The sequence below is a fragment of the Eurypyga helias genome, unplaced genomic scaffold, assembly GCF_000690775.1.
Source record: "Eurypyga helias isolate BGI_N326 unplaced genomic scaffold, ASM69077v1 scaffold18219, whole genome shotgun sequence".
Lineage (NCBI taxonomy): Eukaryota > Metazoa > Chordata > Aves > Eurypygiformes > Eurypygidae > Eurypyga > Eurypyga helias.
Window position 1 is genome coordinate 18,819 of NW_010271561.1, and position 22,295 is coordinate 41,113.

The window sequence follows — 22,295 nt, forward strand, 5'->3', positions numbered from 1 at the left end:
TCCTTGGGAAATCCATACCTCTGAGACATCGTTTGTCTCCTGATTGCATGACTAGGCATAAAACCTGCTGTGAATAATCACACAGGCAAATTAAATTTTTTACTGTTGCAAACTGATATGATTAAAATTTACCTTCCAAGAACATTTGTGACACTAAAATTGAGTGTTTAAAAATGTTTCATTTTCCCCACAGTATTCAGAAGTCCTGTGCTAATGGTGAACAACTGTATGAAGAACTGGTGGTAAAAAGAAATGGTATTTTGATTACTGTGCTCTGAGTATTTTGGAACTAAACTAGCATTATATTTTGCCATATGCATCCCTTTTTTTTTTTTTTTACCCATCTTTTCCATTTTTTAAGGGTAATTCTATCCAGCATGTACATTCAAATATTAGAATGCTATTGTTTGCAGCATTAAGCTGCTAAAAGTGTATCCATTATGCTTTTGATCAAAGCCGACTAAGTCTCATCCCCAAAACAGCCAAGATGATGTGAGATTTAGGTAGGGTCAAGGATCATTTCCAACAGGTAGCTCACAAATGCCCCTCCTGCTTTGAGAAGAAAGGAGAGCATAATATGGACACAGCCAGATCAGGTCGTTAGCATCATGAACAGACAAGAAGCCCTGGACTATTTGCCCTACAAGCACAGATGTAACCAGCTCACAGCAACCCAATTACATTTGCAGGTCCATTTTTATTCACAGGAGTACCCAGGCATGTGCTTGGAGTTAAGCATGTCTTTAAATATATTCAAGAATAGGTATTCTTTAATTGTGGCTTCAATGGTTCTTCTAAAGTAATGGCGGCTTTTTAAATTAGTCATTCTCACATCAACCCTGAAGTCTAGCATCTAAAAAAGAAGCTTAATTAAATAATAATAATGATGATAATAATAATAATAATAAGAAGAAAAACAAACACAGAAATTTGTCTGGAAAACATTTTTTTAAAATGTGTCAAGTGAAAAGATCCTACGTATACTGGAAATGAACATACAATTAAGAAAATCCTTATTTTTACTGGAAATGAATGTGACTAAATGTGGCTGGTAAAACAAATTAAAGAAAAAAAAAGAAAAAAGAAGAAAAAGATAAAGAGAAAAAGATGAAGGTCAATTGTAATGGTAAACTGAAATTATCGTCTGCTGTCAGTTTATCATATTATTTCACAAAGTCACTGTCTCAGCAGCCCCAAAATTATATTTCTTCATGTTAATCCCCAAAAGGCATTTCCATTATTGTTTTCATCTGAGGATCTGAAAGCTCAGTAGTTATGACAAAATTTCTCTCAACAGTAGATGATTATTAGGGTGTGACAAAAGTGAAACAAGCAAGAGAACTTGCACCAAAGATCAGCCTGTGACACAGCTGGGGCCAGAGGACCCCAAAACGCTGACTGCATCGCCACTGCAGGCCAACAGCCAGTACTTGACACTGTTACTTAATTCCTTCTTCCACAAAATTTCTTTCAGACTGAGGACTTTTGTTTTGTGACAATTGTATGGTTCCCAAGGACAATAAAGGCGACAATAAAGATATCAAACCCTGCCCCACTGATCAGAACAGGAGTAACAACAATGAAGGATGCGTTATCTGACTAGTAATTCTCTGCTTTGAGAGGCCGAGCAACTATTTCAATTTCAGACGTATTTTAGGTTGAAGTTATGATCACTTGTTACAAAAGTCTCCTGAGACTTTACGCTGATTCTTTTTTAGGGCTTTTCATGACAATCTTCAGCAAAAAGCCCAACTTGTTAACACAGATTACACAAATCTGCAGCCACTCTCAGCTGCTACAGACGCAATGTAACGGCGTAAACATGAATCTGACCTAGTCGTTTCCTCACTCTGCTTCAGTGTCTGTGTTCAGTAACTGTAAGCATACTAATTCACTACTGACAACAACACAATGTGAGTTTATTCCCAGGTTTTGGGGCTGTTTAAACCATCTTTTGGTAGAGTTATTATTCTGTTACCCACAGCCTAACTCCTATACTTTGTGAAAACTTTTTGTGTCACACCAAATGGCAGATTACCTCATGAATTGTCATTACTGAACAAAAGTATGCCTGCCAAGCCCTTTCAGTTGTGGACTAATCTACAGATATGTCAAATAACATAAAAAACCTAAAGTCTTAGGATGGGCTCAAGTTCAGATGCCAAAAGATGCCCTAATGCATTAGATACCTGGAGTTTTGCTCAGTGTTAATAACTGAGATTACAAGACTACCTAAAAATGCTTTTAAGGAAAGCAGAAACTGTTGCAGAGCTCCAATGGTACAGAGCAAATACAGTCTCTCTATATTTTACATGTGTTTCTGAAAGGTGTCAAGGAACTGCTGCAAAGAATAATAATTTTAAGATGATGTGCACAACATATAAGTGTCTGTCACGTACAATGCTCTTACATAGTGCTTAATCTCTTGTTCTGTATTTATCAGGGGCTTTTGCTACAGCTATGCAATTCCCTTCTGCTCCTGCAATTATTTTTGGGAAATATTTTTATACCACTCAGTATTTCTCAAGATTGTGAGATTACTTAAATCAACATAATTTAAACTTTCATTGTACAATTCTGACAGGAAGCACAGATACTGGAAAACTATTTTAAGAGTTCAGATCATCTTTTTCATAGACCATAAAACACAACTGCTGGATTGTCATGTTTTTTCTTGCTTTATCAGACATATCAACCTGTTTCAATCAAGGTTGCCTTGCTTGATTTTTCTCTAAACAGTACGTACACACACGAGAAGAGAATCAGTCAGAGTACATCTCCAGCCTCCACACAGCTACACTCTCCTTTGCTTTTGGAAAGTGCAATACTGTACGTTATGATGGTGCATAACTGACATCAATAGTTTCCAGTCAGGATACATATAACCTACTTTCTCCATTGTCACTGATAATGAAAACAACAATTCTATTTTACTTACAAGAAAACCATCTTGGTACAAACATGAGAAATGTTTTCCTACAAATTTTTCTACAATGGGTGTTGTTATTGTAGAGGACTTAATTATACAAAGTAAGCATTTTATAAAATACATTCTTCCTTACATCTGTACTTCTCTTCCAGAAGGCCCTTAGAGAGAGAGATCAAGCCAATTTTCAGGGACTGCACTCGAATTTTTCCAGTTCGGCCACTGAAATTATAAGACAAAACCATTTAATAAAGTTTAATTGTATTTCATTCCAACTCAAGTTTATTCAAGAGTGCAAAAGCATTGGTGAGCTCTACTTCAAATCTCAAAACAAATTAACACTACATATCACATTAATAATGCTTCCCTTACGAAAGCTCTGCTCGCCTTCTAAGTAGTTTACATGTCAAAACAGTTCATATTACTCCAAAAGGGCAGACATTTAGCTCTGTAAAGCTCTCATCATGATTTAATAATGATATACACAGAAGAAGTACATGTGCACACAGTAGGGAAGCCTATTACTCAGTGTGAAACACAAGGACTGCAAAATAAAACCAAGTTTTCATATCACATAATTTATTCTTTTTTAAAATTTCATTTTTTCCTTTTATGTTTAAAATGCTCTGATATACATATGTATCAGGACATAAACAGCCAACCACATGCAGTAATTAAATGATGTGGACTTGTTCTGTTTAAGCAATGTCACTTCAGTCTCATCTTGTCCAACAGGAAACAAATGCTCAACCCCAAAAAAACATACATCAAAACTTAAGCAACTTGAGAACAGGTAAGTAGGTACCAAAGCAAGTGATTTTAAACCTGAAAGACAAACACTGTTCAAAAAACATACCAAAGCAATAAATCCAGGATACACGGAAAAGAACAATTTTAAAGTCAAAAAGATCAGTGCAGAAATGTGTTCTTAGAAAATCTGATGAATTCTTTCAAAGACCAAAAAACACGATGCAATTTCTCTTTAGATGAGACATGGCAAAAAATCATGAGGATAATAGTTAAACTGTATATATTATACACAACCCCCTGCATTTAAGGTTAGCTGCATTCTTCACCAGCAAGTAAGATAATACTAAAATCAGTATCACCCCAAATATTACTTTGGTCCCTTATGTCATACAGAAGTGATATATCTTTTAATTACTCCTGGAATCGTTATATCTTTTTCTGTCCTACCCATTCAACATATGGTCTGTAGTCTGATTTACTTCACAAATGTTATGCTGAATACAAAATTATTAATTTACTCCTGGGCTCTCAGTAAATTAGCTGAGTGCCGTACAAATATTAATGCATTTGTCTTCACAACCATCACCTAATGTAGTGAGACTAGACAGCATTATCTTCTCCATTCCACAAGCTGGAACAGAGGTGCAGAGAAATTATTGCTAAATTAATCAAAACCACCATTACTTTTACTGCCTAGTTTGAAAATCAGGGCCCAATTTTCCAGAATGTTATAAAAGTGCCACCTATCTTATACATTCAAGCTTAGCTTCAAATTACCTCCTTCAATCACAGACACTACATCATTCTGGCACACCTTAACATGTAAATGGCTCATTTTGCAACCCTGATAAAGTTCTTTCCTCATTCTTTCCTGGGTAGGGTTGTCAGTGTTTTAATTTTGTATTCAATGGAAAAACAAAGCAGAACATTCATATGGGTTTGATTCAATCTAGGATTTGTTAAAGGTAGAAACTCACAAAATCTTTTCAGCTAAAAGGTCAGACCACATATGTGGAGGCTTCAAACTTCTCCAGATTTCATCAGATTGTTAAAGGGACTGTGAAAAACTTCCTCCGCATAAAAAGTAATTCCTCCATAAATTATAAAGAGAATTACAAAGCCTGAAGCATTAAATTTTTTTAAAGAGCAACGTAATTTCCCCTAGCATTTTCCTTGGAAACAGCAAAAAAGTAGCACTGGGACTATATATACAGTAAAAAACACACAACAAACACAATCAAAATCCCTCCACCAAACCTATATCTGAAGTCAGGAGGGACCTCTGGAGATCATCTAGACCAATGCCCCTGCTCAGTCAGGTAGAGCAGGTTGCCCTAGACCATATACAGTCAGGTTTTGAGTATCTTCAGTAACTGAGAATGCACAGCTTCTCTGGCCAGCCTGTGCCACTGTTTTATCACCCCCACATTAAAAAAAAAAAAAAAAAAAAAAAATCTCTTTTTTCCTGTATGTTTAAGCAGAATTTCCTGTGTTTCAGTTTGTGCCCACAGCCTCTTGTACGGTCACTGGGCACCACTGAGAAGAGCCTGGCTCCATCTTCTCTGCTGCTTCCATCAGGTATTTTTGCACATGGATAAGATCGCCCTGAAACGTCTCTTCTCCAGGTTGAAGTGTTCTAACTCTCAGCCTCTCCTGATATATCAGATACTCCAAGTCCTTAATCATCTTCATGGTATTTCACTGGGCTCACTCCAGTTTATCCATGTCTCTCTTGTCCTGGGAAGCCCAGAACTGGATCCAGCACTCCAGGTGTGTCTCACCAGTGCTGAGTAGAGGGGAAGGATCACCTCCCTCAATCAGCTGGGAAGGGGTTTCCTAATGCAGCCCAGGGGACTGCTTTGCCACAAGCGTACACTGCTTGCTCATGTTCAACTTCTTGTCTACCAGGACTCCCAGGGCCTTTCCTGCAAAACTGCTTTCCAGCTAGCTGTCCCCCACCTTGTACTGGTGTATGGGGTTATTCCTTCCCAGAGGGAGGACTCGACATTTCCCTTCATTGAACTTTGTAAGATTCCTGTTGTCCCCTTTCTCCAGCCTGTCAAGGTGCCTCTGAATGGCAGCACAACCATCTAATTGCACTGTGTGTACAAACATCTGAAAATCAACGCTTTACAGTGGGAAGGTTCAGGAAACTTTTTAATGCTTGAATTCATATAAAATGTATGGGTCAAGTATTTAGAGTTAAGTGCCAGCACACTGTTCAGATTTGCTATAGCAATAAAAGCATGCTTGTCACTACAAAATCAGTTGATAAGACCACTTTAAGCAGCTCAGCTATTTTTCACTCTGGTCCTGATGAAGGCAAGTCTGAACCATTACACCTCTATTAACTCATTTAGAGCAAAGTTGTCCATTCTTCATGAATACAACACTGAAAGGATGTATAAAAATGGTACATAATTGACCTTGACCTATCTTCAAGTGAAAAATGGCAAAATCATTATACCTGCTTATCAGAATCGCTTTTCTTGTTTACTAAAGTCCATTTGTCCCTCTGGATATACCTGAGCCCTCTTTGCCCAGGCAATACAAAGTGATGCTGACATTTTTCTCCATCCCTGAATAAACTGGAATTTTATTGTTTTAGTGGGCAAAGGGAGAGGGAAGGAGGAAATAAAGAAATCTTTTTTTCCCTTAGGTGACTCCGTTGTCTCTACATATGCACCAGGCAGGATCTGGCCTATCTGCCTTAGGTACGATCCCCCTGTTGCACCTTCATCCACTGCCAGCCAGCAGGTGGCACAGAACCCAGAAGTAATTCAACTTTTAAAATTGCCAAAACAGGCATTAAAAAAAAAAAAAGGTACACATCATTTCCAGGCATGGTAGGAGAATTGAAAGCATCTGTTACAGAGAGGACTAGTTTAGTGGGGAGTCAGCCAACTAGATCATTTGGTCAGGAGCATGAGAGGGTTCCATGCTGCATGGATAGAGAGGCTGTTTTGGGATCAGAGCACATACAACTTCATTGTATAGTTTGGACTCTCCATCCAAGCAAACAGAAACTATTCAGCTGTTTCAGAAATCCAACACAGCTGCAGAGAATATCAAAAGCTACCTTATATAAAAACTGGTCGCTGTCACTACTGTACAATAACATAAGCAAATGAGGAAAAAAAAGGATGAGCTAGAAATGGCTGTAGTATGAGAAGAGAAAGGGGCAACACTTTTATCCTATATCTTACCACAGGGGATACTGGAATCAGAGGATTCAAGAGAGAGAGGTAAGAACAGGTAACACACATACAACTGGGGCAATAGACATGAGCCATGCCTAGTGAGTTCTCTTGCTAATCTCAGAACAACTGAACCCCAAACAAATGAAACAACTATGATCCCAACCTCACTATGTTGGGCACACAAGTTCTGTGTGAAGCACATAATACAGTTTAGCATTGCTTGGCCACAGGAACATCTCAGCTGCAAAGCAGCATGCTAAATCCCAAAACTAGCATTTCTCTTTCAGCTCAAACATCTATGACAGGCAGGGTTAAAATTATCTGAAGGTATGCCTTTCCAGGAAAAGGAGTTTAGCTAGTTTTCCAAAACCATTTCATAATCATGCAACTGTTGTATGCAAACTTTATTCCTTTCTCTAAATGACATCCTAATACAGCATTAGGACCCAAACTCCTTGGACCAGCAAACACATTCTAAATCATAGTCAAAAGAGAGGCCTATGACACCTGTAAGTTATATGTACTAACCAGGACATAATTAACACTAGATTTCTGAATATCAGCGTACAAAACTATTGTTAACAACAATGGTATGCAAGCATGCTGTAGCATCACAATGGCATAGGCTGACATAAGATACAAGCATTTTCCCTAACTGTGTGAACAATGCGAATGCCAAAGGGGCAAACACTGGTGGTGGACACAGCTGCACACAGGCGTTAGCCAGATAACAAACAGTTGCCAGACAGAGTACAAGATTAAGAACAAGAGATTGCAAACAGGAATAAAGAATAAGAATGAGTGGCAAACAGAAAACAAGATGTGTAATAAGTCCAGAGGAAACCTATGTCTCCCAAAGATGGGGGGCAACAGCATGGAAACATCAGGCAGTACCAAGGAAAAGTGGAGAAATACAATGAGTCCCCTTCAGTTCTGACTTTTGTCAAAGAGCTCTCAAGCCTGGCTAATGTTGACATTAAGGACTACCACGGACAGCAGCCATCGGTTATCTACATAACCCAGCAACAGAAGGCAGCCTGGTAGATCTCTGAAGATCTCCACAGATGCCTACACCTGATCAACCACAGATGAGTCAAAGGAGTTTATCTTCATGCCCCACAGAGGGTCATGTCCTTCCTAGAGCTCTGCTTACTACTATCACAGCCTGTCAAGCTGTTCCTGCAAGAGTCCACTATGGATCAAGATAGCTATCATCAACACAGGGAATGCAACCAGAGCACATGCAGAAAATTTCCATCAGCTACCATCAAAACCAGGGCATAAAGTTAACGTTGACTAAGAAGGTCTTTCATCTTTCTCATTCCCCAGAAGTTCACATTTTGCTGAACTTAACATGCTGGTGAGGCCTGGGATATTAACTCAATCTGGTGTTAGAATCTGCTAGGCTTATAACTGCAACAATAAGTAACAAAATCGTAACTCTTCAGGGAAAGCCTGGTCTATAGAGAATGATCATGAATGACAGCTTTGATCATAGGGAAAAGTTAGCATAGGTGCCGTACCACAGATATCCTTCCTAAACTAATGCACCAAAGGAATTGAAAGAATGCATTATCAAAGTATCCTAACATCACAAAAATAAAGATAAATTAGAAGTTGAAATACAAGAAGTCAGATAAACATTGCAAGACTTTTAAAACAGTGCATGTAAAAGTTCCCTCATGGACATCATGTAATTTTATTGAAATAATGAGTCATCCCCCACAATTAGTACATGTATAGCAACTCATTTCAAGGGGTGTTGAGTTATTTCATTAGTTCTGAAAGCTCTCAGTCCATTTCATATAAATGACTTTTGGAGATTTTAGAAGATTTTAAAGTATATAGCCCAGAACAATAACCACCAGCTATTACTTTTGGACAATAAAAACACAGGGTTAACCAAATGATTTCACAGAGCAAACAATTTCCTTCACAGCTCTCTTTGTAAAATGGAACATATTTATTAAAATTTATTAAAAGAAAATATATATTTATCTCTGAACTAACCCAAACAAGGAACTTTAACTTTGTAAAATGTTTAAGGGGCAGATGCTGCTGCCTGGAACAACCTTTGAGTCCTTGAAGAAGTCAACAAGTAAATTTAATGTTTCTCTCCTCTACTCAGCTTGAAGAATGAATCATTCCTGATGGGTTCTGGTATTTTCTGACATAACAGACTTACCAACTATTTCTAAAAATAAGTTGGTTCTTTTTAAGGGCAAAAGACATCTGTAAGTAAGTCTGAAGAGCTACTCAGTTTGCATCAACCTGTGAATCAGTAATTAAATCTCAGGTTAATAGCATGCGACTAACAGATGCTTTTTGTAGGCAGTTTAATGATTTGAAACATTGTAGACTTATAACACCAGTGCAATAAACAATGGAAATGCCAAGACACAAATTAGTTCCTTCCTAAAGGTCAATTAAAAAAAAAAAGGCAGCTCAAAATTGGTACCTTTTCTTTCAGCTTTTTTTTTTTTCCCCCTGGAGTGGATTTGAAAAGCGAGCAAGGAAACATACTATAAAAGGTAATTTTATCTCAAAAAACCTTCATCCTCTATTTTCAAAGTTTGACTGAAGATTAAAGTCTTCCATCAGCTTGAAGAATTATCTACACTAAAGCTTTCAACGTAGTAATCAAGGGGAAATGGGAGCAACAGGAAATGTTATTGAAAGAAAGGTTTGTTGCATTTTAAATATGAACAGATTAAGCAACTGACTTCTAACTAAATTTGGAAGCAAAGGTAAGCTGAAGAAAATATGGATTTCTGATCAAGCTGAAAAAAACCCAACCAGTAACTACAAAAAATTCTCTGACATTATTAAGTCTCTTATTCTAAATAACCAATAGCATTTAAGTTAAGCAACCCACTTGATCTACTGCTCTATTTGCAAGTGATGTGTTTATTCATGCACAACACAGAGCTCTGCAAAATAAAAATAACTGCAGGAAGAAGTTCCAGTCATTATTTGATGTGGTCTCCAATTTCCCAAGAGTAATGATGATCAGACCAAGTAACAGAAATGTCATAATATTAAACAGCAATATTCGAATGCCAAAGCATAATAGTGAGCACATCAATGATAAATGGTCTTATGTACGCTGTTCCCTCCATCACTCTCCCCTACCACACTATTTCAAATAAGAATAAATTAAAAAAATATTAAAAACCCACCCACCAAGAACACCCAAAACATCCACAAAATGTAGGACTATTGGTGTGTAATCCTCTGGGGGGAAAAAAAGGCAAAAAAGCTGTAAATTGTTAGAATTTGGCACTGATTAAGTGAATGAACATAGTGAAAATAATGTATACATCAAGAAGTTAACAACTCTTCTTTGCAAAGCCAGGTATAAGAATTTCCATCATTACTCAAGAAATACTTTTTCTCTTTCCATCTTCAAATGGGGAAAAAGGAAAGAAATTATATGTCTTTAGTTAATCGTAGAATCACAGAATGGTTTAGATTGGAAGGGACCTTAAAGACCATCTAGTTCCAACCCCCCTGCCATGGGCAGGGACACCTTCCACTAGACCAGGTTGCTCAAAGCCTCATCCAGCCTGGCCTTGAAGACATCCAGGGATGGGCTCCAAGAGCCCTGAAATGCCTTTGCTCAAGCAGTGTAAGGAGATACAGTATAGGGAATGGAGGAGCTGACGGAAATCAAGTCTTTTCACAGTTTTTACTACATAAGGGAGATAAGAATAGTAAACAGCACTAAGCAATAAGAATAGTAAACAGCACAAATGAGCAACAAACTCATGACTCAAAAGCACAAATAAATAAAAACATACTGATTGTGGGTCCTGCAGGCTGACATAGTGCAGGGCAGGGCAGAGAAGGCAGAGTTTGACATTCAGCAGAAGAAAGAAGTGTCTGGGGGCTCAAAAAGGACTGGCCAAAAGAAGGGGCTGGTGGAGTGGACTTTTTCATGTTGTCTGAGATTCAGTGCTCTCCCTGGAAATAGCAGACGTGCATTTAAATAAACCCACGAGCTCTCACTGCAAGCACCCTGAAACACTGTTGAGGCAGACGCCCACTCCACCAGGGACATACAGCCTTGCTGTCAGGACCAGGACAGGTGGACCACATAGCACAGGCACCCAGTAGTGATACGAGGCAGGAGCTTCAGGCGCTGGAAGTGAGCCAGGACTATAACACCACTGAGCCTCCAAAATCAGAAAGGCTTTAGCACTGAGATCAAAACAACCACCACTCAACAGAGCATTCAGGACAGGGAGCTCAGCCAGGGTTATGGCATGAAGGTTACTAAGTGTAAAGTAAACAACAACACTGCCCCCACCTGTGGCAGAAATAGGATCTGGCACGAATGCCAAACAATCTGGGCAATTTAGAACATTTGCAGTAGGAACACATCTAAAGCAACGTATTCAGTTACTTTGGTAAGCAATGTAATGTGTATCTGAGCAGGACGGCATAAGAAACCTGGTATTTCAAGTAACTGCACTTTCATTACTGAGTCAAAATTATCAAAAGATATGACTTTTTACTAAAGAGCTTCTCAAGGTTTTATCATTTTTCTATTACCATGAACATTTACTTAACAAAGTACCTCAGAGAAAATATACAACCAGCCTGGAAGTCGAGCATTTTTCGTAAGTCACGTGCAAATCTTAACATTTCTGTTTCCATGGATTATAGTTTGATATAACTACATTAAATTCCTAGGGTACACATCGTGAATAAAAATTTTTTTACTTACCTATCGTATACATTGAGTAGCCAGTTAAGACACATGTCTACACAGAGAGGAACATTCACCATATCTTTGTGTTTCTCTTCAAGCCCACTGTAGATAGTAGTGAGACAGCTGATCACATCCTGGACACCAATCAGCTGGTCATTTTGACTCAACTTGTGCTGTTTGAAAACTTCACTTGTTGTACTCAGGTCTAACAGGTCCACTAACAACAGGTGATTTAAAAGAAAAAAAAAAGAAAGTGTGAATACAGATGCCCAAACATAGAATTCACAATAGTTGTTCATGTGCATATCGTACCAAACACTGCAGGCAATTAGCCAGGTAGCAGCTTTCATTTAGCGACATTATAGTGAACAGTTGTTGTCTGTTAGAAGTCAACAGCATTTTGGTACTGTGTATTTAAAAAAACAAATCAACAAGAACACCATAACGGCCCTGTATCACTCAGAACATTAAAAAAGCCACTGAAGTATTCTGTGTAATTAGAGGATCCTAACTTCTGATGTACACACACTGGGATTCCACTGGGCTTAGAGGGCCCTCCACATTTACCATACAGCAGAATCGCATTACAGATTCACAGAGTGGAAGGGGTTGGAAGGGACCTCTAGAGACCACCTAGTCCAACCCCCCTGCCAGAGCAGGATCACCTAGAGCAGATCACACAGGAACAAGTCCAGGCGGCTTTTGAAAGTCTCCAGGGAAGGAGACCCCACCCCCTCTCTGGGCAGCCTGTTCCAGGGCTCTGTCACCCTCATAGGGAAGAAGTGTTTCCTCATGTTCAGCTTGAACCTTCTGTTTTCTGATTTATGGCCATTGCCCCCAGTCCTGTCACTGGACACCACTGAGAAGAGCCTGGCCCCATCCTCCTGACACCCACCCTTTAGATATTGATAAGCATTGATAAGATCCCCCCTCAGCCTCCTCTTTTCCAAGCTAAACAGACCCAGCTCTCTCAGCCTTTCCTCATAGGGAAGGTGCTCCAGAAGTGGATACAGTATTCCAGGTGAGGCCTCACCAGCGCAGAGTAGAGGGGGAGGATAACTTCCCTCAACCTGCTGGCCATGTTCTTCTTGATGCATCCCAGGATGCCATTGGCCTTCTTGGCAGCAAGGGCACGCTGTTGGCTCATGGTCATCCTGTTGTTCACTAGGACTCCAAGGTCCTTTTCCCCAGAGCTCCTTCCAACAGACCGGCCCCAGACCGATTAAATGACTCTTACTTTTGATTAAACGTAAAGCAAAGCAAATTCGTAGGTAGCAACATTCTCTTAACTGCAGTAGGAATGTACTGAGGCCTGAATACCGAACTGCAGCTAAATTATTTGGTTGCTAAATTAAGGCTTTAAAGAAAGTAGGGAGGGACACAGGGAAATTATTTATTGCAGTTTTCCAGAACACAAAATGCTAAGCTTTCATGAAAAATATTTTGATCTCCTTTATGACAGCATGCTTTCTATAAGCAGGTGGCGATGCTACGGATATCCTAGAGGTGACAAGGATTATTCCCCCAACATCACACAAATGTGACTGAGATTGTGAAATCCTGAGTTTTGCATGATGAAAAAAAATCAGCTGTCAGTGAGGTCTTCTAATTGCTTTTGCAAAACAAAGTGGAAAAGAGGAAACTTATTTTGTTGTTAAATAAGGAAGAATAATATAAGTCAAAGGGTGGTATACTCCTCAGTGACATTTTTTGACAGAAGCAAAGACGAGCAAAAAAAATAGTTGCAATATATCAGTATGCTTGCTACAGTGTATACAACATGAAGCTGAAGTATATTTTGAGCTCATACAATCTGTTTCTGGAGAGCCAGTAACACATTTACACTATAAATGCCCTCTCTCAAAGGAAATGAAACATGACAATCTCAGATGTGCTGAAAATTGCTCTGCACCAATAATATTAAATAAGGACCCCACGAGGGCAGTCTGCAACTCAGGTAAGTCTAGCTTGGGCTGGGAAATAAGTACAGCAGGAAAAAGCAGGAGCAAGACAACACTAACCACTATGAGCAATGCTGTCAAGAACTCAATGAGCATCTACCAAAAGACAAGGTTACAGGCCAAAAGAAGGTTAGATTCCCAGTCCCATTTCTTCAATCTACCTTTCCTAACATAACTGTAAAATGAGAAACAGTGCCTCACAGTCCTGACTTTTTCTCTCCCTCACTGACATCTGTACATTCTGTTCTAACTTTACAGCACCAGATGTTCCGACGTTTTACATTTGTTTACTTTTTATTTTCTTTTTCTTCTTTTCTAAAAGCACACCTCTTGGGATTGCAAACAAATGCCAGCCACGTGTTTACCAAACAGGCAGACTGCTAATTGCAGCAAAACACCTTGCCACTAGTTTGACCTGAGGTAGCCAAAGTATTTGGCAGTACACTGCAGCATAATCTTCTACAGTAGCTAGAAAATACGTAATGCACTGGAAAAGGCTACAGGCATATTTAAAAACAAACCAAACCAAAAACATCAAACACACAACGATAAAAAACACCCCATGCCACAATGCACATCTTCTTGAGGGGTGGAGGCAGGGGGGTGAAGCCAGGTGCAAAACGATAACATGCTACCCAATCACATAAATATTGCACTCAGGAGAGATGCCCACTTTTCATGCTTTTCTTTCACAACCTACAGAGGGAGAGAAAAAACCCCTGAAAATTATTGCAACCAGTTTGGTGGTGGTATTTTTTCCAGTCTGTTTACGTGATGTCCTTAACGCTTGGCTAAAAGCAGGTGAGGCGCTTCCTAAAAGACTGACAGCACCTGCCCCTTTTTGAAGCCAATGAAAACTTGGAATGCTTCAGAATGCCAGAAAGTTGTAGCCCACTTGGCTTGCTTTAGCATAACCGCCCTTGCACTGAAACCAGCAAGTGAACAGACACTGGAGTAAGCCAGCTAACTTCACTGCTTGGTCTGCTGGCATTAAGGTCTCACATTCACATTTCTGCCAAAGGATTCTCGAGGGAACCGGGAGGAGGACTTCGAAGTGTTTTCATACTAAAAGGAAACTCTGCTGCTGTACTAATGTAAATTAAGCAGAGCTTACACTTTCGGATGACACCATTTATTTTAAACAACCAGAGGGGACTAAGTCCATCCCTGCTTGCTTCAGCACTCACCTGGCTGAATGAACTGTGGGTACAGGCAGTTATCCTGCCATGGCAAGGTCTACCCACTAGCAGAGCTCCTGGACTGAGCTGGAGTAAAGAGGGTTTATTTTCTCATTCCAGTTCTATTTCTGAAAGTTGTAAAATGAACGGTGTTTATGCAGATTGGGAAAAGCTAACCTGAGACTCGCTTGCCGTGGCAGGCATGAAGCCTGCCATACGCAGCTTTCAGTTCTCTTCTGCAGTACCACTGCATCTGCTCAAATGTGCTCAATGACCGATCCTGCTGTTAACCAACAAAAGAACACAAGGGTCCTTTCCACAGCAAGAAGGCTTTCCCAAAGGAAAACTATAAACATAAACCACATCTTTCAGCAGAGTTCAAGCAGGTGTGAGTGACTGCCTCAGGAGCAAGTAATGACCTGCAGCTGCTAATGGCAAATTTGAGGCTGCTGTAACCCCACAGCAAAGGGGCAGGCATTGCTATGGTGCTTTTGTATTAGAAAGCCCTTGTGCATGATGGCAGTTCCTGCAAAAGACCGGATGGCTGAGAGAAGTCTACACGGCTCTCGCTTTCAGTCAGGTGTACCTTAATGTTCATTCTTTAGCCTTGTGCAATTGATATTCCTTTGGCATTCTTAAATTTTAAATCACCCAGAGGAGCTCAGTGACAGAAATTCTGAATATACATGGTGGTTTTGTTCCTTTTTTTCCTTCCAGTACTACACTTCAGTATCTGGGGCAATATAATTTCTTGAAAATGAGCTGAAGTATGCTGCACAAGAATAAAATATTATGGTCAGGACCTGGTGCTGTATAGCTGCCCAGTACAACTGCAACACAGGGTACTCTCTCTGGTCCCATTCTTCTGCTACAGTGGGAAAGTGCTCTCAGTATGTCTGCCCAAATAGCCTGACACAGAGAAGGTAAGAATTTGGTCTTTCCAACCTGCAACCTTTCTCAACTTCCTGCAAAATAAATACACGTAGGTACATACACATATACATTACTCTCTGAAGGAATTTATCTTCCAAAAAACAGAACAAGATGAAACACAACTCTCCCATTTCTAAAGGACAGTTGGGGAAGTGGGAGGGACTAATTTCCCCAGAACCTCGTGTCTTAACACTTAATGGCCAAAGACTCAGAAGACGCATTTGGCATCAGCAAGGTTTTCCAAAGTGCAGCTCTCAAATTAGGTACTCCTGAACCTGCTTGTACATCACTAATATTGTGTTTCCAATCCTCACTGCAAAGTCAAAATCTATCATATGCAAGTGGGACACTGCATCCTGGTCCAGCTGTGCCCTCGGCGTTCTCCCCAAAAAGGTCTTTGCCGTCATACACACGCTGTGGCTGTGACAGCAATTTGTCACATTTTACAGTTCACAAACAGCTGATTTTCTAGTGATTTGTTTTGACATTTTCCTTTGCCTTGGCACATAAGCCTTTCTGAAGCATTCCACATCCAAACACCTTTAAAAACCATCCACAGTTAACATTACCGGAAATATAATGGAAGACTTAACTTGGACCAGAGAACGAATAGCAAGGGCATAGAAAATGAACCTATCTCAAAACAAAATCATCAACAAATACGAGTCAAGAAAAGAATTGTAGCTAAGGCTTAACCACCCTCTTCTTCCTCAGAGAGGAAGTGCTAGCACATGCTGTGTTTTGGCTCTCAGCAGCCATTCATGGGACAGAATCAGGCAGAGAATCGTCACAGGCAAAGGGAATTTGACTTGCTCCATGGGGAAAAAAAAAAAAAATTCAGCTAAACAAATGTGACAAAAAGACAGCACAGATTATATTTTTGAAGGTGGTCTTAAAATTGTGCCAGCTCATAATGAGTTCCTGTTTAGAGACAGAAAATTCTGGTAGCATTTATCTTTGAGGATAATCTGCAATGTCTTTCTTAAAAGCCCACAGTGTTGCGTTCTGACAAATTATATCAATCCCTAGTCCAATATGTGAGTGTAATAAAGACAAAGATTTTTTTTGGCTGTTGTCTCCTCCCATGAAACAGAGAGCTGGAGCAAGCAAACAGCTTCATAAATAATGAGGCAGATTGGATCTGCAGAGATGATAGGTTTTTACTCCTGGCTCTTTCAAACTGGAATATTCTCTTTACTTCTTACTACTTCCCTCTGTCCTCCTTCCATCTCCCTCCCCTGAAACTGGAGATAATATCCACTTTGACAGGAGGGCACTTCTGAAATCTGTGAATGAGGAAAGCTAACTACTGCAGTTATTACAGAAATGGATATATTTTTCAGTAAAAGCAAGAGCTGGAAGTATGTTCCTCCTCAAAGCTTATTAGAAGTAATGAAAGCGAAGTTCGTTCTATACAGGCTGCTAGACAATCTGTATGCCTGTCAGAAACAGGCAGCATGATTAGCATTCATCATGTGCAGTCTGTTTTTTCACTCTTCTCTGGGGTGCAGCACACACACGGAGAGTCTTACTTTGCTTTCTGGTTTCTTGCTTTGCTTTTGGTTTTTAGGTAGAGGTTGATGCATACTTTATATCTTGTGCACTGATAAACAGAAAGCTCATAATGCTCTTTAGTCTTTCCGGGAGATGAAACTATGGCCTTGGGTGGGGGCACATCTCTTGCGCAGAACAGCTCTAGGCTGTGTCAAAGACAGGCAGTTTTTCTTACAATACCATCAGACAATCTTTCAAAGGACAGGTTCTGCTTTTTCACAAAGGTAAGATGTTGAACCCAAGAACTCGAACTTGATTTGAAATTCTGTGAGAAACCAGCTTTGCGTATGATGAAGTGGTGAGAGGCACTCCTCCCAAGAGCCCGTGCTGCTGGAGAGAAGCACTCTAGCCTTCTGGAGTCGCTAGCTACCGTCTCAGACGCAGCTTCGTTTGGTATAACGCGTATCCGAAGTCCAGACAAGAAGCTACTGCCAAGATCAGACTGCTGCCTTCTAGGCTGGAAGGAAAACTAACCACCTAGAGGGTGGGAAGGGTCCCCCCCGTGGAACTCCTTCCTTGCTTCTATCTTTAGGATGGCTTTGCCCTTCTTGTGTTCCTACTAAAACTGCAGTGCTGTACACTCTTCAGGACTGAAAACTCCTTCAACAGCAAGGACTCCTGAGTTTAAACAAGAAAATCTGGTAATGTTCTACAACATTATTATACCAGTTTTTGCCAAGACCTTTCAAAAGGTCTGAAGTCTGGAGCTCATTCACAACCCATTTCACCTTCCATAAGTGTCCAGTTTCTTTTTTTTTTTTCCACTTCATTCTATTTTCCTTCTGGTAGATGTGTGTTTTTCTGTATTTTATTTTCCATTCATAGTCCTAATAATTTTTAAAATTCATATTCTCATCATCTCTATGACAGAATTTTTTGCACTCTTTTCTTTTTTGTACACCTTAATCTCCCCTGATCTTATGTTTCAGCTAGTTTTCTTCCACACACTTTCTTCTCTGCCTTCTAACAAAATCTCACTTCCTTCTAAGCTTTTTGCCCTTTCAGTTATCTTTCTTGTCTTCATGTTTTGCCTCTCTCTATAATGTAAACCAGTTCTGTATTACTTCAAGCTATTAGTTCAATCCCATTTCTATAAAATAAACATTGAGCTAGTTTTGCTCCCCCATGAAAGCACCACCTTTCTTCTTCTCATCCCGATTCTCATGGACAATGCAGAAATACCAGTGGCAGGACGACTCCAAAGAGTACTCGGAGTTTGCTTGGCACAGGAGACTCAGGCAAGAGTCCAGAATCGCAGTGTGGTACTTGCTGTGTGACTTGGAGAAGTCCTAAGTCCGGAGACCAGGAAAAGACCTCCTTATACATCTCTTCTGGGGCTGCTAAGTTTTGAACACAGTAGACATGCAGTTTGCTGCTGAATTAAACCATCATTGTGATATGATTGTTGGGTTTTTGTTTGATGTCTGTTTGTTTGTTTTAAATACCTAGCACATATAGAACAAAAAATAGGAGATACAAACATGAACCTTGGAAATGAAGTAGTTCAGACTGCTGAGACTACTTAGCAGCCATCTATCCTTTCCTGCTAAAATCTATGTACTCTTCAGAGTCGATTGTGGCTGAATTATTAAATTGCTTAAGAACAGGGACAAGGTCTGGGCAGAACATCCAATGTGCATATTAAATGCATTATTATTTTCTATCCAAATTTAAGACCCTTCCCCACATCCATAATATATATCTACACATATATTATTGTTAACAATAGTACTTTGTTTTGTCCTAGTAGCTTTTTGTGATTAAAATATACAGCTTGTGGCTGAATTATTAAATTGCTTAAGAACAGGGACAAGGTCTGGGCAGAACATCCAATGTGCATATTAAATGCATTATTATTTTCTATCCAAATTTAAGACCCTTCCCCACATCCATAATATATATCTACACATATATTATTGTTAACAATAGTACTTTGTTTTGTCCTAGTAGCTTTTTGTGATTAAAATATACAGCAATGTCAACTACCCCTAACCAACTATACAGATCTGTGTCCTTTCCCCTCACCCCTTCAGTGGCCTGAACCCCTCTTTAACTGGAATTCACACAGCAAGACATTCTCTGTGGGATGGAGGAATATTTTCCAAGTTATTTCTAGCAGCAGTAAACAAAAAATGGAATAGAACTCTCTTAAATGTAAGAAAATATCTGATTTTATGTCAAAGGTCAGGATTTCAGCTCACATAATTTCACACTGGTTTGCATCAGCTTGTATCAGGAAGAGTATGCAATAATCATAAGTCCAGTATTTATTTTCCCATCACTTCCCAAAGTATTCTTAGCAAGCATATGGTTTCAACTTACCTGCTGCACCCCTTTTTCATTAATTGCTTTTATTTATTTGCAGTAACACCATCTACCGTTGGCAATTCTACCTGACATTTTCTTGATCGACAATCTGTCAGGGATGTATCTGGTCCCTTGTTAAACATTAATGTTATCAGACTTAAGCTGACCCTCCCTTCCCCAAGTAGCGGAGAGAAACAATTTGTCTCGAAGGCCAAACTCACAGCACAGTGCTTTCTGCAGTCTTCGGATTTTGATGGCTGTACGGTAGGCAGAGAAGCGTACGTTGTTCAGGTCAGCTGAAACAGCAGAACAGAAATACGAGCAGTTCTAAAAAGAGAGTCCGTGAATTTCCTTTACACATAAAGTGTCATGTTTTGGAAGAATTCCAACAGCCCTTCTCTTCTCTGCCATGCATTAACAGTATATATCAGAACAAATACAACAAACTGAGAAGTTTGGACCTCAGTCCAACCCACCTGCAGGGAAAGCTTCCTGACTCTGTCCAGGGCCTTCAGAGACAGGCACACCAGACACCCTGATCCTATATTCTATGTATTGCATGTACCAAGAGAGTTGTACACACATATTATGCAATGTTAAGTAGTCTCCAGACAAGTGCTCAAATACAGCATGTTTCTCAAATAATTTACAACTCCGTCTGAAAACATACAGGAAACAGAGGGCAGAAAAGGTCACAGTAAGAGAAAAAATGGCTTTTTAAACCGTAATTTCTATGCCATGAATTTGTGAGCAGTGCTTTGAAAGGAACAGTCAAATAGCCATAAGCTTTATTTTAGAAACTGATGGGTATAGTAAAATTCTTCCTCGCTTAACAGTATATTTTACCCTTTTGCTCCTTAGAAAGTGAGATTTCACAGCAAATGTAGGTGTTAGCAGGGCATGTTGAACTAGCTGTACCATAACATGGTCTAGCCTTTATTGAAATTGTACTGCTCTGATTTATTACAAAAATTAGTTCCCTGCAGACTGGCATCCTGCTTTAAACATGCAGACAGCCTGCACCACTGGACAATCCCTCAAGGATTTAAAAGAAATAAACAAGATACTGTATTAGTGCACAGTCCGAGCATGTTACTCATAGTTAACATTACTGAACGGCAATACACATGACGTGATCAAGGCAGCAGGTTCTGTGCAAAGTGCATCTCATTGCAAGGTGGGAAATGTTCTGTTGCACACAGTTCATGGCAACTCAGAGGTGGTCAGCATACAAATGTAGCTTTTTCTCATGGAATAAGCATCACAGAATGGTTTATTTTAAGAAATGCACTCACCTAAGGATTGGAAGAGATCAGTCATTCTAGGATGATCCCAACAGGTTGTCTGTGTCTCATGACTACAAAGGAATGAGGTAATCAAAGTTTCAGGCAACACAAATACATATTACCAAAGTGCAAAAACCCAAAGATATTCTGATTTTCTGTGTTTAAGTGGCAAGAAACCCCTCGTCTCTTTAATTAAAATGCATGATCTGGGCCACTCAGCTCCTTGACTTTTTAATTACAAACTTCCAAGGACAGTAGCCCACCCCTATTTAACAATATTTACTTTTAATTCTAAGTGTGACTGTATCACTTGAACTCTGATCCTGCAGCTAAGAGGCACACCAGTAAGGCAAAAATGCAAAATTTTCTGCATTTTCTTCAGCACAAGAAAAATATTTGGAAAAACACTTTAAAAATAAAAAGCATCGAGGCTTTATTTCAGACTTCATTGCATATCTGAACAGATGTATCAGAACACATACAGTAGTTTTAAGCTTTACCTGTAGCCCATTTAATTAAAAGCCCGATTGCTCTCCATATACCCAGTCAGTGGGTATCTTGACTGAGGGGCTGTGTTCTGCACTAGAGCTCACAGAACAGAGACTCAATAGGCACCATCGCTTAACCCTCCATATAGCACTGCTGTTTCAGTTCACCAAGGTTTTGGGCATGCAGCCACAGGGGTCAAAAAGTGTATTATGTCAGGTCTACTCAAGTCTCCAGTTCCCTTCTACAAGCCACATTTTACTTATATTTCTGAATATTAATTGCTGGAATGATTACACATTCTTGCCTCACAAAGTATTAACATTTGAATTAGATTCGTAAGAAAACTAGACAAGTTGTGTTAAAAAATCATAGCATTCTGAAAATGAAATTATGTTAGGTTAGCAAATCTAACAATAATGAGCATAAGAGTACCACTTATTTCACCTTTGTTTCTATGTAACATTTTTTAATGTGCACATATTCTTTATTTTTCCACACAGAGGTATACTTGTTTGTAAATAATGAGTTTAAATGGCACATTGCCCTTAAATGTAGTGGACTGTATCTTTAGGTAGTGTACATAAATGGCTGCACCTCAGTGGGTGCACAATAATTTACCATCATTGATTTTTTTTTTTTTTTTGAATTGAGAAGCCATCCAAGAATTAACCCTTCTATGTTAAATGATGCAAAAAAAAGGGGATAGTAGGTCCATGCTCCAAAGAGCTACAGACAGGGCAGGTACCACAAAGGGGAGCAGGGTCCAAACAAAGTGCTGAGGGCCCTTCTATATATTACCCCTCAAGACACCGTAGAAAGTGCATGCATTGGATCTTTGCTTAGGAGATATGATCCCCACTTCACCAGTGTGACCGTTCCAGCTTGGAGTCTGGTCTAGGTCTCCATAGTCAGCTCCTCTCTGTCATTAGCCTTTTAAGTCTCTCCGACAGGGATCTCATTTGTATATCTGGTACCATCACAACTTCATGAGGTGTTT

General features: G+C 39.6%; 1 protein-coding gene across 1 annotated transcript in view; it reads right to left on the reverse strand.

Annotated features, from left to right (window-relative positions):
* Window positions 1-22,295, reverse strand: part of LOC104515031 (utrophin-like) — a gene marked incomplete at its 3' end in the record, with an annotated part of 54,715 nt that overhangs the window by 17,950 nt on the left and 14,470 nt on the right. Inside the window, exons 4-7 of the mRNA XM_010158863.1 lie at window positions 20,819-20,880; window positions 19,745-19,819; window positions 11,606-11,807; window positions 3,063-3,148 (exon numbers count right to left, since the gene is read on the reverse strand). Coding sequence (XP_010157165.1) covers window positions 3,063-3,148; window positions 11,606-11,807; window positions 19,745-19,819; window positions 20,819-20,880 — 425 coding nt within the window. The remainder of the gene's footprint in view (window positions 1-3,062; window positions 3,149-11,605; window positions 11,808-19,744; window positions 19,820-20,818; window positions 20,881-22,295) is intronic.